At 45.0% G+C, this 17,370-nt stretch overlaps 1 protein-coding gene across 5 annotated transcripts in view; it reads right to left on the reverse strand.

Annotated features, from left to right (window-relative positions):
- NCAM2 (neural cell adhesion molecule 2) overlaps positions 1-17,370 on the reverse strand; it is a 1,466,086-nt gene that overhangs the window by 332,868 nt on the left and 1,115,848 nt on the right. For all 5 annotated transcript variants that reach the window (XM_069204093.1, XM_069204094.1, XM_069204098.1 and 2 more), the window contains one exon: positions 13,476-13,649. In XM_069204093.1, coding sequence (XP_069060194.1) covers positions 13,476-13,649 — 174 coding nt within the window. The remainder of the gene's footprint in view (positions 1-13,475; positions 13,650-17,370) is intronic.

Genomic DNA, 17,370 nt, shown 5'->3' on the forward strand with positions numbered 1-17,370 from the left:
GACACCACCCCGCAGGCTTGTGCCTCACACACTGCACCCACCTTCAGAGGGATCTCTGCCCTTTCAAAAGCAGACAGCTTTCCACAAAGACTGCAACTGGTGTTGAAAATATTTTTTCCAGTCTGCATGTCAGAATGCGATGCTGACATGTATGATATCTGAAAACTCACAGAAAATGTGCCCTAATCTTCACTTTCCAGAGCTAGCTCTAACCGTAATTTGGCAAAATGAATGTCCTCGTTTCATTCAGTCCTAACGGAAATGCTTTAGGTTTTAAAGCTTTGATGCCATCTAGATGGCATTCAGCTATGCCACTCTTTTGTTATAAATACACAATGTTAGCTCTCTAGTTGTTCACTAGAAAACTGTGGGGTGTTGCAGTAGAACATTTGGGAATCAACAGATCATCTGCTGCTGTTGCAGGAAGTGCATCTTTTTCTCAGTTTACCAGACTTTGGTGGTCATTACTAACATGGCTGTGTGGCCCGCCTTGCCAGCAGTGGTGGGGAAAACCGCCAGCTGGCACGGCGGGCCACACCACCACAAAATGAACACCATGAGGGCCGCCGTTGGCGGCCCTCACTCACCGCCAGGCTGCCTCCGGCAAGCAGCCTGGCGGCGGTCGGAATCATTATCCTACAGGGCAGCAGTGCTGCCCCTTGGATAATGATTCCTCAGCCTCCATTCTTTCCCTGGTGGGTTTCCCTGCCTGGGAAAGGCTGGCGGAAGGGGTGCACCGGGGCACCCCTGGGGGTCCCTGCACTTCCCATTAACTTGGCATGGGCAGTGCAGGGGCCCTTGTGCAGGGCCCCATCACGCAGGTTGCTGCACAATTTTTGGCAGTAATCTGCGCGACGGATACAGCTGCACCCGCCTCACAGAGGCATTGGCGGCGGCTCTATGTGGAGCTACCGTCAATGTCCCGGCCAGGCATTCCTGTGGGCAGGTGGGTGGAAACAATGTTTCTGCCCGCCGGCCCACAGGAATGTTCATTATATAGCCGGCGGGGATCTGGGGACACTGGCGGTCAGTGGTTTGATCGCCAGCATGAACAAGGCGGTTTCGACCGCCGTGTTCGTAATGAGGGCCTTTATCTTCAAAAGGCTGAGGAACTTGTGCTTAACCCTCTGGTAGTTTGGCATAAAGCAGTGAGGCCTAACTTAGAGGCAATGTGTAAAGTATTTATGCAGCCCTTAAACAATAATAATGTGAAAACACAGCACACAAAAAAATCTCAAAACAATTTAGAAAAATTTAGCAAATTGTTAATAGATAATATGAAACAAAAAGGACACATTTCTAATAGGTTACACTTGAGATACACATTTTTAAAGTTTGGATTAAAAATAGTGCCAAAAGCACTAAGCACCAACCATGGTTATCTGGTTCTTCTAGATCAGGTTAAAGTCAAAAGTTATGGATGACTGGGAAGGAGCACATTTCAGATACAGGGACTAGGTTTATCCAGTAGAAAATTTAACGTATGAATTAGAAACTTTATATGGAGAAAAGTAGTCATTGATGAGTCATTGGTGGTGCAAGTTTCTTCCTGGATTCAAAGTAGGCCCAGTCAATGGGGGGTCCTGAAGAGTGGGATCCAAGTGCAGTCATCAATGAAGGTGGGAAAGCTCTGACCAGGTTAAGTCCAAAATGTCCCTCAGTCAAATGCCGAAAAGGGTTCGGGATCTGCAGAAAAGGGCTTCGGCCTAGTCCTGGACACACTGTCTGCACTCAAACACCCACTCCCTGGCTGCAATAAATGCCTCGCAGGACACCATTGAAAGGGCTCTACTCCGGCAATCAAACAAGATAGAATTACAGATTGACCTGTTACAGTCATTGACAACTCATCTGTAAGAATTGGGGAACAAATGAAGTAGCCTACAGGCTCAAATGAGAGCACTCAGGAAGGGCTCTCCCTGCCTGTGCTACTCTATCATCAATGAGTTAAGCACTCTACTGAAGATATTAGGAGCATTAGTAGACACTGCTATGGCCAAAGCAGGAAGAAGTGAGCCTATGTCTCAGAATATATGTTTGAATATGTGTGACTTTAGCTCACTTAGGCCCATATTTATACTTTTTTAGTGCCGCATTTGCCTCATTTTGTGATGCAAAAGTGGTGACAACTTACAAAATACAATGGTATATTGTAAGTTTGCACTACTTTTGGTTATAAAAGCAGCACAAATGCGGCACTAAAAAAGTATAAATATGGGCCTTAGCGTTAGACCAGGCGTGCCAGAGGGCACAGTAACCACCATCACAGAGGCTGCGGCTGAGTCAAGCGATACCCTGGTCCACTAAGCCATCTAAAGTCACTGACCCACAGGCAGGATCTAACACAGCAAATGTCTGCCCCATAGTTGTCCAACCAAATAAGTCTACATCTCAGCTGTTTGCAACCAGTGATGAACCTGATAACATAGTGCAGCTGGGTCCTCCACTTCTTAGGAAGAGTGAGGAGAAATATTGGACTAGGGAAGCCCCAGAACCAGATAGACAGATGACCCTGAATGTAGGAACTTCTTCTATGGAGCATCCTGAGGGCTTAGCGAATGGGCAGCACATTCCCTCTATAATACAGAGAAAACAGAACATAAGTCTGGCGTGCCCTCAAGGAACATGGAGGGATGCTATGCACAAAAGCCTACAGTCTGACTGGAACCACTCAGATCTACTATCAGGTTACACCCTTTGAAGGACCAAAACCCAGTTGAACCCTTGTGGCTCAGAAGCAAGCAAACAATCTCTCCTGTGGTGAACTGAGGTGGGCAGCTGGAGATTAACCATTGACCTGCACTATTTTAAAGGGAGCTAGACTAGTGGGCCTTTTTTCGATAGCAATCCAGCCAAGCCTTGATGGACTGGTAGGGAGTCATCCTCTGCCCATATTGAGCACCAGAGAGAGAGCTTTGGGGGTGAACACCCATAACTAGTCTTCATACCACATTATTATCCAAAAGGCCTCCACACCACACTCAATCAAGGAAATCTTTTGTGACTGCTCAGCCACATACCCAAACTAAAGCATATAACCTCAGAGGAGCTTGAATGGGTGAGATTTGATCCTCCACTCCTAAACACGAATGAAGAAGTTACCACCTTAGTATGAACAAGAGAGGCCCAAAGAGACTTAAGGCCTAATTTCAAACTTGGTGGACAGGTTACTCTGTCACAATGGTGACGGATATCCCATCTGCCGAAATCTAAATCCCATTATATCCTACGGGAATTAGATTTTCGCAGATGGGATATCCGTCACTGCTGTGAAGGAGTAACCTGTTCGCCAAGTCCTAAATAAGGCCCTTAGTGTGGGCGGAAAAAGCTACCTTTGCAGAATGGGAGATTGACGTCCACAAACCTTCACCAGTGAAATATCCTTATTGCCTGTTAAACCCACACCCAAGACAATCTACCATGGGTGTCCTGAAGGGCACAATAGAAGGCAATTAAGGCTGGGCCACAGAAGACGCCAAGGGACCAGGTGCCCTAACAATTGTGTGCAAGCACAACTGGTGAGAAGTATGCTCTGACATCAAAAGTAATACATAAATGGAGCAGGAGAAGTTTGAACTCCCCACAACCAAGAGAATGGCTTATCATCCTAGCCCCAAATGTTGTCTACAACATCATCTACAGGGGCTAAACACCACCCTCCCAGTGGTATTATGGATGTCGTTGGCCTCAAAAGCATTACAACGAGCAGGGAAGCAATGTCCTACCAGGAGTCAAGTGACATTCGCTGTCCTCAGGATACCTAGGCTCTCGCCCCAACAATTGTGCCACGTTTCCATGAGACCTTTGCACCGACATTCCATACAAGTGTTTTTAGGCACCCATCGGGGGGCTTGTCTATCTTTATCAGGCACATAAGCAATTTGGAGGCCACCACACTGGATATTGACTGCATGGCAGCTAATGCAGTTTCCATCAGAGGCCTCAAGCTCGACCCGAAATAAATTGACCTTATACTGGCTAATTGTTATCTTAACACACCACAAAAAACATCACAGCAATGCAAGTGATCTGCTCAACAGACGGACTCACTTCTATTGGATAACCCTCATCATGAAATTACAATTGTAGGAGACTTCAACACTGGGGGCTTCGGGTTGCCATATGAAAGTAACACTCAGTCGCAAGTGCGGTCTAATATACTGGACTTCCTGTCAATTCACAAACTGATGTTGGCAAAACTAGAGATGGATTTTAGACCTCTCACCCTTAAAGGTGGTCATCCCACAACTATTTTTCCTACCTCCTTCCACTTTTCTGACACTGTTTTTTCTGGTTTTAGAAAGTGAGCATTTCTCTGCACTTAAAATCATTCTGTGCATTACAGCCTGTCTCCAGTACATAGTTGGGCTGGGCTGGTTGACAGCTCCATTGTGCACTTCACCCAGACAACCACAAACACAGGCTACTCATTTACACCTGCACTCATCTGCATACTGAATGGGTCTTTCTAGGCTGGAAGGGTGGAGGACATGACACTTACATTTCAAAGGCTAGTGGCCTGCCCTCAGACAATGGACTGCTTAATCCCCTACTGGGACCCTGACAGACAGACCTGTACTAAAAGGGGACCTTGTGCACATCAAAACCACCATTTGAAGTCTCCTCCACTTCAAAGGCATTTTTGGGTATATAAACTGGGTCCCTGACTCCACCAGATCAGACACTTCTGACCTGAACCTGCAACCTGTCATGAGGAACTGCCTGCCTGGCTGCCCAAAGGACTCATCTGGACTGCTTTGCTGAGAAGGACTGATGCCCTGCTGTTGCCTGCTGCCTTGCTACCCTCTGATTTTGCTGAAATGTGCTCTCCAAGGGCTTGAGTTGAGCTTGCCTCTTGTTTTCTGAAGTCTCAGGGACAAAGGACTTAGGGGGTCATTACAACCCTGGCGGTACAAGACCGCCAGGGCTGAAATGACGGAAGCATCGCCACAATGGCCCCGGCGGTAGTAATCCGCCAGGGAAGAGCTGCTAGCAGCGCTGCCCAGGGGATTACGCGTCCCCCTACCGCCAGCCATTTCCTGGCAGTTTGAACCGCCAGGAAAAGGCTGGCGGTACGGAGAGTCGCGGGGCCCCTGAACTGCCCATGCCACTGGCATGGGCAGTTCAGGGGCCCCCTGGCAGGGCCCCATGCAGCATTTCACTGTGTTGCACGGCCGCAACACCGCCGGCTCCATTTGGAGCCAGCTCCTATGTTGCGGCCGAGATCCCAGCTGGGCCGGCGGGTGGAAATCAGGTTTCCGCCCGCCGGCCCAGCGGGGATCTCATAATGACTGCAGCGGGGGTGCGGCCGCATTGGCGGCCACCCGGCAGTCAGATCTTCCCGCCAAGGTCATAATGAGGGCCTTAACCTCTTCAAAAATCGATGCACAGCTTGCCAGAAACAATGCACAGCCTGCCTTGCGATGAGAAAATAGTTGTGCAGCCGAATTGCTGAGTGCAGATTCAACACAGCACCTGCCTTGCACCTGGGAATTTGATGAATAGTCGTACTAGATTGACGAATAGCTGAACCGGAATGACGCAGGCCAACTTCCTGAGTGAAGAATCAACTCAGCGCCTGCCGTGTGACAGAAAATTCGACACACATCGCTATACCGGATCAACGCAACACCTGTGACTTCATCCAGCATGCCAAGGATTTCCATGTATTGCCCCTGGGCATCAAAAAGATCCCCGCATCATAGTGAGGAACCAACACTGCATGCTGGAAATTGATGCAAAGTCCCTTGCACCATGGAAAGAAACAACACATCATCTGTGCCGCTCCGGACATTCCGACTCACGCCCTATTATTCAACGCATCTCCTGCTCTGTGGTCTCCAAGCATGTTATTTTTTATGCAAACCAGGTACTTTGTTCAAACAAGAGACAACTGTTGGTTTCTAAGATTTAAGAATCTTTTTAATCTTGAAAAAGTGACATCTCAACTTGTGCTTATTGAATCTTGATTGTTTTAACCTTAATTTGACAAGATAAATATCTTATTTTTCTAAACCTGTGTGGTGTATTTTTTGTGGTGTTTTCACTATGTTCCTGTATAATTTATTGCACAAATACTTTAAACATTGCCTTCTAAGTTTAGCCTGACTGCTTAGCGCCAAACTACCAGAGGATGGGAACAGGATAATTTGGATTGTGTGTGACTTACCCTGACTAGGATTGTGGTTCCTATTTGGACAAAGGTGAATACCTCTGTCAACTAGAAACCCCATTTCTAACAACTGAGGTTTAAAAGAAGTAATGGTAATTTCCTAAGACATGTAAAGGCCTAGCGACCACATACTAAAGGGGTCATTATGACCCCAGCGGTGAGGGTAAATGTGGCGGTAGTATAGCCAACAGGCTAGCGGTACATACTGCCACATTATGAGAATGGCGGGTTGGCTGCAGCCAACCTGCCACGTCTCCACTTATACTGCCAAGGCAGTATCAACTGCCAGGCCGGAGATATCAATCTCCAGCCCGGCAGCCGGCATAGTACCGCATGCAGCATTATGAGCCTGCCTACCACCATGGTTTTCGTGGCATTAGCAAAGCCACGAAAACCATGGCGGTAGGCCCTACCAGTGACAGGGAATTCCTTCCCTGTCACCGGTAGGCGGCTCCGCCACCCCAACACACACCTGACACCCCCAACCCCCTTCCATCCAAAGCCCCACCCCCACTCCCATACAGACACTAACCTCCCCACCCCCTGACATTCACATACACCTGCCACCACCGATCCAAACACACACACCCCCACCCTCTCCGATCCTCTCACTCACCCGCACCACCCTCCATACACGCACACACCCACAGACACGCACCACGCATACACCCAATCACTCACACTGGCATACACGCATTCATACACACACTGGCATACATGCATTGATGCACGCATACTTCCAGACATGCATACACACATTCCTACACACAATCACACTGACATGAAGACACACACTCACTTCACCATTCTTACACGCATCCACTCACACGCATACAACCACACAAACAACACAAAACACACAGATGCATTCACTCATTCACACACTCACTTACACATTCATGCACACACTCAGACACACACACATACACAACACCCTTCAATTCCCTCCTCTGTCGGAAGCCCAACTTACCTTTGTCAAGGAGGTATTCTGGCAGGGACGGGAAGTGGCACAACTTCCACTAGCAGTGCCCCCCCCAGCAGAACACCGCCAGGTCGTATCACAGGTCATGATACGGCTGGCAGCGTTCTACTGACATGGCGGTGCTTGTGGTAGCAGCACCCCCTTACCACCATCCACCACCATGAACACTGTTGGATTTCCACCCTTCTTGTGGCGGAAGTCCGGCATTGCTCATAATATGGCGGACGGATGGTAGATGAGGTGGCGGTATTTTGGTGGCTGCCACCATGGAGGTAGGCAGTTTTTACCTCCAAAGTCAAAATTACCACCTAAGTCTTTCTTTCTGAGTGCCTAGTAGCCCGGCATGCAGATTTTGAAATTGCAGTCAGAATAGAAATTGTCCATAACCCTCTAAAGTGCACTCTGATTTTATCATCACAACTATCAGACCAGAGCACTCATGTGGTCTCTTCAATGGGGAAAGGGAAAATGAACTTATGCAGAAGAATTAAGTGGAGGCCAAAATACACAGCAACAGTAATCAGCTGGCTGGAAAAATAAGAGCCTTTAGTAATTTTGAATTATTCTGATTAAACCCTTCAGATGTGGGTGAATTGTGTAGATGATCTCAGAATTCTTCTGGAAGGAAACAGGACCGAGCCTAACTTCCAACAGACTGGTCAAGGTACGAGAACTGTTGTATCCCAGTATGACAAGGCCATAATTTCCAAAAGAAGAGCGCTCCACAAAGCCCAACAGGCCTATAGAAAACAGCCTTCAAATATCACAGCACTGGCAGTAAAACTCATGAGTTTAATTCACCAAAAAACAGTCTGGGGACAGAAGGAGGAAAGGAAGCATAAAGAATGGGCAACTATTTTTCAGCTGCTCAGAGATCCGAATCAAGTGCACTTCTGGGACCACTTCAACAAACTAAAAACAGCAAAGCAACCAGGGAGAACAGTGTTTCAGAAGCTTCATGGGTCAGGCACGTAACAAGGTTATATGTGGATCAGCCCTTAGCCTCCCAGATGACCTGCCAGGCCACGACAACGGGCAGCAAGCTCACTTCCAACTAACAACCAGGGAATCAGCCAACTGGCTGCAGAACAGAGCTGAACCGTGGCAAGAACTGGTCATAAATTTTGACAAGCACCAGAGTGCCACAGCTGAATTGGCTACCTACAAAAAGGTTGTAAGCATAACCAGCCACTTGAGAAAGGGTGGGACACCCAGCCCTAATGGCCTACCTGTAAGCCTGTTCAAATGCAACTGGGCCAGGTTGCTAAGTCTGTTTTTCAGGCTTGCCTGTTGTTAGAACTGACATCCTTCGTGTGGTTTCCCCTGTGTTTTTGCCTCTGCTTCCTGTATTTTTGACTGTGTGATGGACTTTGTTTTTGTTGGTTTTGGTACTGCTGACCAGTGCTAAAGTGCAAGTGTTCTCTATGTAAATTGTACTGCTAATTGGCTTTTCCATGGTTGTCATATTTGATTTACTAGTAAGTCCCTAGTAGAATGCACCAGAGGTGGCTAGGGCCTGTAAATCAAATGCTACTAGTGGGCCTGCAGCACTGTTTAAGTCACCCACATGAGTAGCCCTGTAAACATTCCTCAGACCACGACAGTATCAGTGTGTGCAGTTTAAAACTGCCAAGTCGACCTGGCTAGTGTACCCACTTATCAGGCCCAAACCTTCCCTTTTTGTACATGTAAGACACCCCTAAGGTAGGTCATGGGCAGGGTGAAGTTTATTTCTATGGTAGGACATGTACTGCTGTGTTTTACATGTCCTGGTAGTGAAATACTGCCAACATTGGTTTTCACTATTGCACGTCCTATCTCGTCCATAGATTAACATGGGGACAGCCTGTAAGTATATTTCAAGTGAAGTTTCCCATTGGGAGCAGATAGAGATGTAGAGTTTGGGGTCTCTGAATTCACACTTTAAAAATACATCTTTTGATAAAATTGTTTTTTTAGATTGTCAGTTTCAAAATGCCACTTTTAGAATGTGGACATTTTCTTGCTTAACCATTCTGTGCCTATGCCTGCTTGGGGAATCCACGTCTGGGTCAGACTGACAATTGGGCTGTTTGTGAATTCCCTCTAGACAGTGACACAAAGGGAGCTGGGGGGTGTCCTGCATATCCTGATGAATGTCCTGGGCTAGTGTGGGGAGGGAGGAGCTGACACATGCACCAGAAAGGGCTGTGCCCATCCTCACACAATGCAGTCTCCGACCCCCTGGTGTGCATCTAGGACCAGGCCTGGGTTTCCTATTTCAAAGGCAGAAATGGGTATACGTAGTGGACCCAAAACCTCAGCCTTTTAGAACACTTCTGGATCAAGAGTAACATCTGCCAAGGAGAAGAGCAGAAGAGCTGGAGGAGGAGTACTGCCCCTTTGCTTGTGTGCTTTGCTGAGTTGACCTGCAGGTGCTGCTTCAGCCTCAGAGAGGACAAAGACTGGAATTTGCAGTGTATCCTGTCTGTGAAGTTTCTCCAATGACTTGGACAGAGCTCACCTCTTGTTAAGAAGTCTCAGAGGCAGAAAAGACTTCACCTACCAGCCTCTGGGTTTACTTGCTGTGGGTCCTATCTCACCAAGTTTTGCCTATTCCAGTTTCTGGGCCCTTGGGAGTGAAAGCTAGTTTAAAATCAATAAAAAACAAGCGCACTGATGCAGGACAGCACCTGGACTGAGGCCGCTGCCTTACCCTGCAAAGTCACCTGCAAGTGAAGCTATGGTGTCCACTGGAGTGTGACAGCACCGCCTGACATTGCAGGCCTAATGCCGCTTCATCCCCGCTGACATCCTGTGACTCCGAGAAATCCTGAGTCTCGTGTCACCGACGACCATGACACCCGACTCCGCCACAGTGCCTGCAACCCTGTGGCGTGACCATGACCCCCCTGAGGTCGCCTGCCAGCATCTTGACCCACCAGACATCAACCCTACCACAGCATAAGGAACCAATGCTTTGCACCGATGCTGCTGCATCTCGACTGCTCCACAGCAAGAAACTGGCACTTCACACCAATGCCTCTGCTCTGCAGCACTGGAGCCAATGCCGCACCAGATCCAGTGACTTCATGCACCGGCTTGTTTCCTCACTTTCACAAGGTACTGTATATGGGGGTTCATGTGACTCTGTGACTTGTGCCATTCGCGTCAGGTTGTTGGGAATGACTCTGTCACAACGCCGTGACAACACCAAATTGAAGTATTTGTTTTTCCAAGTGCTGGATTTATGATTAATCTTTGAAAATTCATACCTCTGCTCATGTAAGTTGGATTTTTGTCTATTTGGTCTTGTTTTACTCGGGTAAATATTACCTATTTGTCTAAACCGGTGTTGAGTGCTTTTGTAGTGTTTTCACTGTGTTACTGTGTGTGTTAGTAGAAATAATTTACACATTGCATTTGAGAAAAGCCTGACTGCTTGTGCCAAGCTACCAAGGGGGTGAGCAGGGGTTATCTGAGCTGTATTTCTCCCTTACCCTGACTAGAGAGAGGGTCCCTGCTTGGACAGAGTGCAAACTGACTGCCAACGAGAGACCCCATTTCTAACACCTGTCAAACAAAAACAATCCCCAAAGCCTTGAGAGGGTCTACACTCTGTCCTATGTACTAGAAAAGGGGATTGGATACTGGCCTCAAATTATCATCTGATCGCATTTCTGCTAGTACAAGCCAAAGTGTACTCTTGTGACATGTTGTGGCAGCTAGAAGCCTAGGTACATGAGCAGGACATCCTGACATTTTTTCAATCTGGCTTCTGTGGCAGGATGTCACCCGTGGACAGCATTATCCTTCATGAGACATCAAGCTGTCCAAATTAACAAATTACCTCTCTTCTGCTGTTTCATTGATTACAGCATGGTATTTGATAGGGTTGACAAGGCAACGCTATGGAGGAAGCTTGACGCCTGGGTTATGTCCCCATTGCTGCACAGAGCTGTAATCTCACTATACATTGAGTCATGGGTTTGAGTGAAAACGGGGCTCAGTTCGGTTACTCACAAATATCAACAACAATTGAGGCCTAAAGCAGTGTTGTGTCTTGGCTTGCTGTTTAATCTCCACACTGCTGATCTGGGGAAATCTTTTGAGTCGGGCTATCTTGGTTCTCCCAAGCTAGAAAATACCAGTCTGCAGATACAACAGTATGCAGATGACATTGTGATCATAGACCATACCAAAATTGGTATACAACTGGCATGAAACACATTGAACACATCCAACTTGGCCAACTATCTCCAGGCAAATCAGAACAAAACAAAAGTTTTAATTTTGGGAGTTATCAGAACAAGAAGAATGTGACCTGGTGCTTGGACAGCAAGATAATTAACACAATGAAGAAGTAAAATTACCTCGGGTGTGGTTCAGTGGAACAAGTGAGAGCTCCTAAAAAAGAAAGGTGCCACCATTACGTATGGGGTTAGTCAATCGAACTGACAAATAAGCAGTGCCTCTGCGTCCCCCATCCTAAGGATAATGAAGGCAACACTTACCTCCGCATTACAATATGGCCATCACGCCTACCCAGGGGCTCTAGACTCAGCTTCGGAGAAAATTCATTGTAGTTCTTACAGTAAGATCTTCCATCAGCCACCTTGTACAAGTCACTCAAAGCTAAGGCTAGAACTTGGCCTAGTAAACCAATTATTAGACTGAAAAGCCTCCATGATGAAATGTTATATCAGGTCCAGGAAGGCCCCAACAAGCTCACTAAAGAGCCACCTGAAATTCATATTTGAAGCTACAGGTAATCCTTAGTTCAACCAAGTAAGGAGTGTGACTGTGTCGCTCCAGATTGATTATGCAGCCATAGAAGTTGGGGACATACCATATATGCCCTGTAAAAAAGCGATCAATTAGAAACTGAAGGAGACCTCAAGCAAACAAAACCTACTATCAAGTAGGAAACTTAGTGATGGTAAAGCCCCTTAATGACACCTACCTCGTTGGGTAGCCGCAACCCAATTTTTTTGAGACCATAAACATGGAAACGAGAAGACATATATTGTACATGCAATTACCAGTGCTCCCAAAAAAATACTTTCAAACATCTTGGGTTGGCCGAGGAGGTAAATGGGACTTGGGTACTAACAAGATGTGTTAAAGTCTTCAGAATACTCAGGCAACAGCTCTCCTTAACCACCGCAGTTGTACTATGCCACAACCAAGGGCAAGAGCCAAAAACAAACTCTGCAATTCATGTCAGGAAGGACAAGATGTGAAGGTGGACTCCGATCTTGGGGACAAAACGATCTCAATACAGTTTTACATGATTTGGCTGAATTCAAGCAAGTTAGGTTGGGTTCCATCATATGACCCTGGTCCTTGGTGTTTGGCTCGCCATTTGTACCAACCTACTGCCGAAGTAAAGCACTGACTGCCCACTGCGAATGCACACTGGTCCTTTGCACATTGCACTCTGAACATTTTCCACTGCCTTTTAGGTTGGGGGACAAAGTATTTAAACATATTTTTATACGAACTCTCGGAAATCCAGCAGTAAAGTCACGTCTTAGTTTAAGACCTTGGTTCTTGGTGGCTGGTTCACTACTTTTTGATACTGCTTTAGCAAAGCAATGACTGCCTACGGTAACTGCACATTGGGTCATCACATATTGCACTTTGACTATTTTAACTGTTTTGTAGCTTATTTTGTTCAATTGTAATGATTTATTAACGTAACAATAAAAATGTAAATACTTAATACTGTCCCTTTGTCAAACACATCTGTTGTAAAATAATTTTTGGTGTTTTCCTTTCAATTGCACCTCTACCAAAACAAATTCCAGCATCATAAATGTCTTCTTTAAAGGTATAATCTATCTCTGCTAATCTGGTAAACCAAAAGCCCCTTCCCAGCTTCCATGATCTTGTACCCAAGATATTACTTAATTATGGGATTTTACTTTTAAATTGGTCATCATCTGTAATGCTGCGACAGAAGCTTAAGTCGGCAATAAACATTTCTACTAAGGTGCCGGGGATAAACACACATTCCAGTTTTAAAATGCACTTACGTATGAATCTGGATGTGCAATTTAAAATCACGAATCTTTTCCTGAGAAAATTACTTAGCTCTGGTGCATGGGTGCGGTCACTGTAAACTGGGGTAAATGCAAGTGCTGGCTTCCAGCTCAGTTATCAAAAAGAATACATGAATACATGCTCTGGGAATTTCAAAATCAAGTTTTCTTATATTGTTATCATCATTCCCTTTTGTACCATTTCACCTTTAACACTGTCTGAATTACTGTACAAAATTCATCCTTCACTGTTTTTTATAAAACAAATTCTGTGCGAGAAAGCCTTGGGATAACTCACTTTGAACTCCATGGGAGCGTACAACTTTCCAGGTATCCGAAGCGACTTCTTTTATATCGACTTGGTAGTGGTGAATGGGTACCCCACCATGTAAATCTGGCTTGTTGAAAGTTACCTTGGCAAACGTCTGTGACAGCTCTATGATCCTCAAACCATACGGATTGGACGGCACATCTACAAAATACCAGAGAGAAAGAGATATTACGATTGCCAACACTAGACATGAATTTTTATTTAGCTCGGCCTTGACGTGCAACACACAGACATAGCGGGCAACTGTGAGGTACTTCGAAACATATGAAGCCTGCAGCTTTGGGGTACCTATAGAAAGATGGAGCCTGAAGCTTTTGGATCCCAATTGGCAGATGAAGCCTTCCAGACAAACCGAGCACGTGCATTTGTCCCCAGCCATCTCACCGCATATTTATATGTAGGTTTGCATCAATGTATTGTTTTTGATTTAAACACTGACGTGAAGCTTTCCTTTTGGTAAACACTTAGGCCCTCATTGCAAGTGGCTCTGGAAATAGGGCGGATCTTCGCAATCCCATTGTTACCAAAAAAACGACCAGTGACTAACCCGCCCACCCCACCACCCGCAGAATGTGATGAACTGCCGTGACTGTTATTTCTCACATATATGTTGACCTTGGGCTAAATGAGGGCACCCTCGAGGTGCTCGGGCACAGCTGCACAGCAGGGGCTGCAGGGGCTTGGGTCACGCCACTGGCACCGATAACTCCAAGATGAGGAACATCTGGTCTATTACAACTTAGATCTGAGGGTCTGCTAAGAAATATGGATTAATTGGAAATCGGTACTTGCAGGTCAATTTTTGTGATAATTTCTCATTTTAGGCTAGACTTTACTTGGGGTTTTGGCTACGGAAATCTTTGGGTGAAAGTAAAAAAAAAAACTTGCAAATCCATGTGGACATTACTGCTGTTTTCTGGCATTAGTCGACAGTGAACACAAACTTCTGTAGCTGAACATTCTCGAGGGTTGTCCTCTAAAAAGGACGCTCTAAGGGAACAACGAAATATCCTTATCCGCCCTCTACACATGTACCTCATATCCCGACTAATTATAGTGCTGGAAACCTGATCACACGCTCGGGTATGTGAAAAGCAATTATTGGTTCTGCGCTTGCACGTGCATGTTACTCCGCCATTAACAAATTTAACACATCGCAAACCTGCAATTACAATAAAAAAAAAAAAAAACGTAACTGACACCTAATCAGCGATTCTAATGCACATGATGGACTAATTGCCCGCCGTCTTTGTAATAAGAGCAGGTCTTCTAATGAGTCATCGAATTATTAACGACAAGTAAAACAGCCCCTGTGTATAAAGCTTTCTGTAATTTCACAAGAAGAGAAAAAATTGTCCAAGGTGGGATACTTTTCGCTTGGTCACTCGCAGGCCTCATGGAATGGACTCATCAAGCTGCTACAACTATGAAAACTTTGTTTTATAGTTTCTGAAATTTCCAAAAATGTGAACAAAACGAAATATTAATCCTATCAAAAAGCCAGTGTCCAAACAACGTTACGCTGACGAATTTATAGCTAGACGTTCTCTTTATGCTAATGCAACATCTGGAAAGATGACTCGTGGAAGATGCTCGCATCTACTGCGAAATACGGGTTTGAGTCCTATCAAGACCTAGTCAGCCCTCAGTCCTTCAAAGGTTGGTAATTTGAGTACGATTAAAATGAGAAATGGTAACACCTGTTGACTACAGTATTTAGAAGTGGCACTTGGACTGTGGAGTGTTACCTAAGACGGTTTTTTTTGTTAACAACAGCAAGATTGCATAAACTAGTGAATAAAACGTCATAGGGTCATACAGCAGTGAGATTTGTATCAAGTCTTTCAAAATTTGAAGACACAAAATACCAGGAAAATAACAAAGAGAATGGAAGGAATAGTTGCGCTCTGAAGCACGCTGGTATCTAAGCAGCAGGGTTCAAAGGTGAATGACAGTAAGGAAAGGAAGTGATTCTAGTTTGAGGGGAAAGAGGAAATGTATCTCAGGCCTTTTCTTTGGGTGCCCAAAAGCTGTAGTCTCGTCAGTAGTGTTGTAAGGTATCATTGTTGAATGTAGCAGAGACGTCTCAATGAATCAAGGCAGATGCCCCAATTACATCTGCCTGTATTTCTTATTTCATCCGTCATAGAAACTAGGATAGATTCTGTCTCTCTAAGTGATAGGAAGCAGCCTGTGCATTTGAAAGGCTGTTGTTTGACTAGGAAAGATAGATATTTGAGATAGGCCTGTACTTATACTATCTCGAAGAGGCATTTGGTAGGTTTTTATTGGCATTTGGTATAGCACAGGTTTAAGAGACTGTTTATCATGGTGTCAAAGTAATACCCTTGATATAGGATTTCCTTGAAAATTGTGACAGGTCAGCGGTTGATGTCAGAATTTGAGGTGTTGTACTAATGTTTAAAAAGATTGATTCGACTTTGCTGACAATGTTTTAAAAGTGTTTCTTTTGGTTTTCACATTTGTGCTTCTGATTGAGGGATGATGCGGTTTCTTAGCATCTTAAATTGAGATTATTTCGCTCTTTGTTTTTTTCCCACGGCATAAGAGACCAAGCACATCACAGTACGTTTGTGAGAAAGTTTTTTTTTTTTTTTCATTTGAGCAATTTGGTGGGTTCTTGAATTCAGAGATAGTTCTCAACAAACTCCTTTCCATGTCATGATGCAAAGGCAAGATGTGAGTAGTAAAATTTCATTTTTTTTTCTTTTCTTCTGGTTGATCTGTAAATATGTAATACATGGGCGAATTGATCTGTACTTCCCTTGTATATGCATGTTGTCCATTTCAATTATACTGGTTTGTAGGTTTGAGTATTAGCAGCTCCAAGGTGTACCATTTCACAGATAAGTTGCTAAGTGAATGTTTTTCCTTTAAGATATATCATTTTTAAACAACTAATTGCATGCTCACACTGAACAACTCTAATTCACAAAGGTAAAATTTACGTTTACGATTGTCTGCTATTCACAAGGTTTTTTACAAGCAGTATCTTTACGACTGTGAGGAAACAAGGCTGATTGCAGAGGCCCCCTAAACTTTTGCCCCCATTTTTCACTTTTTGCAGGTGTTTTCTTGACTCTGACCAGTCCCAGGGCCTGTGCTCTGCATAAAATAGATATGCAAATTAGGTTAATTATAATTGGCTATGTCAACTTAACCTATAAATCCCTAGTTTATGGCAGAGCATGTAGGCTTAAGGACCCCAGCATAGGTAGTGCACTCATAGGTGCACTGCTGAGGTGCCCAGTGTCATTTTAAAGGCAGGCTTGCTGGCTATTTTTAATTTAAAGATACATGCAAATTCGACTTTGGAATTAAAAGTACTTCCAACTACTTATTTTTATATATAAGTCACCCATAAGTTGTGCCCTATGTGACCCTAGGGCTGGGTGCCATGTAACTATAAGCAGGGACCGTATCAAAATAGTTTTATAAGCCCTGGTGAGGTAAAACTGCCAAATTCATTGTCTCTCGTAGTATATGCTAGAATGGGGAGACTTTATTTTAATTTATAAAGTCCTCTTTAGTGTCAGATAAGTCAAGTTTGGTATCAAATTAATTGTTATAATAAACCCCACAACTTACAATTGTTGGATTTAATGTAGTTCTCTGCTCTGATTTGTCAGCCTCAGGCCAGGCTACCTTGATGAGGTGAGATGTAGCCTGGTCTGAACACAAAGAGATGTGCCTAAGGGAGTGTTAGAAATGGGGTCTTTGGTTGGCAGTCAGGTTATCCCCTGTCCAAGCAAGGACCCTCAATCTAGTCAGGGTAAGTCACACACAATCCAAATTATCCTGTGCCCACCCTCTGGTAGCTTGGGACTGAGCAGTCAGGCAT

This window comes from Pleurodeles waltl, chromosome 8, assembly GCF_031143425.1.
Source record: "Pleurodeles waltl isolate 20211129_DDA chromosome 8, aPleWal1.hap1.20221129, whole genome shotgun sequence".
Lineage (NCBI taxonomy): Eukaryota > Metazoa > Chordata > Amphibia > Caudata > Salamandridae > Pleurodeles > Pleurodeles waltl.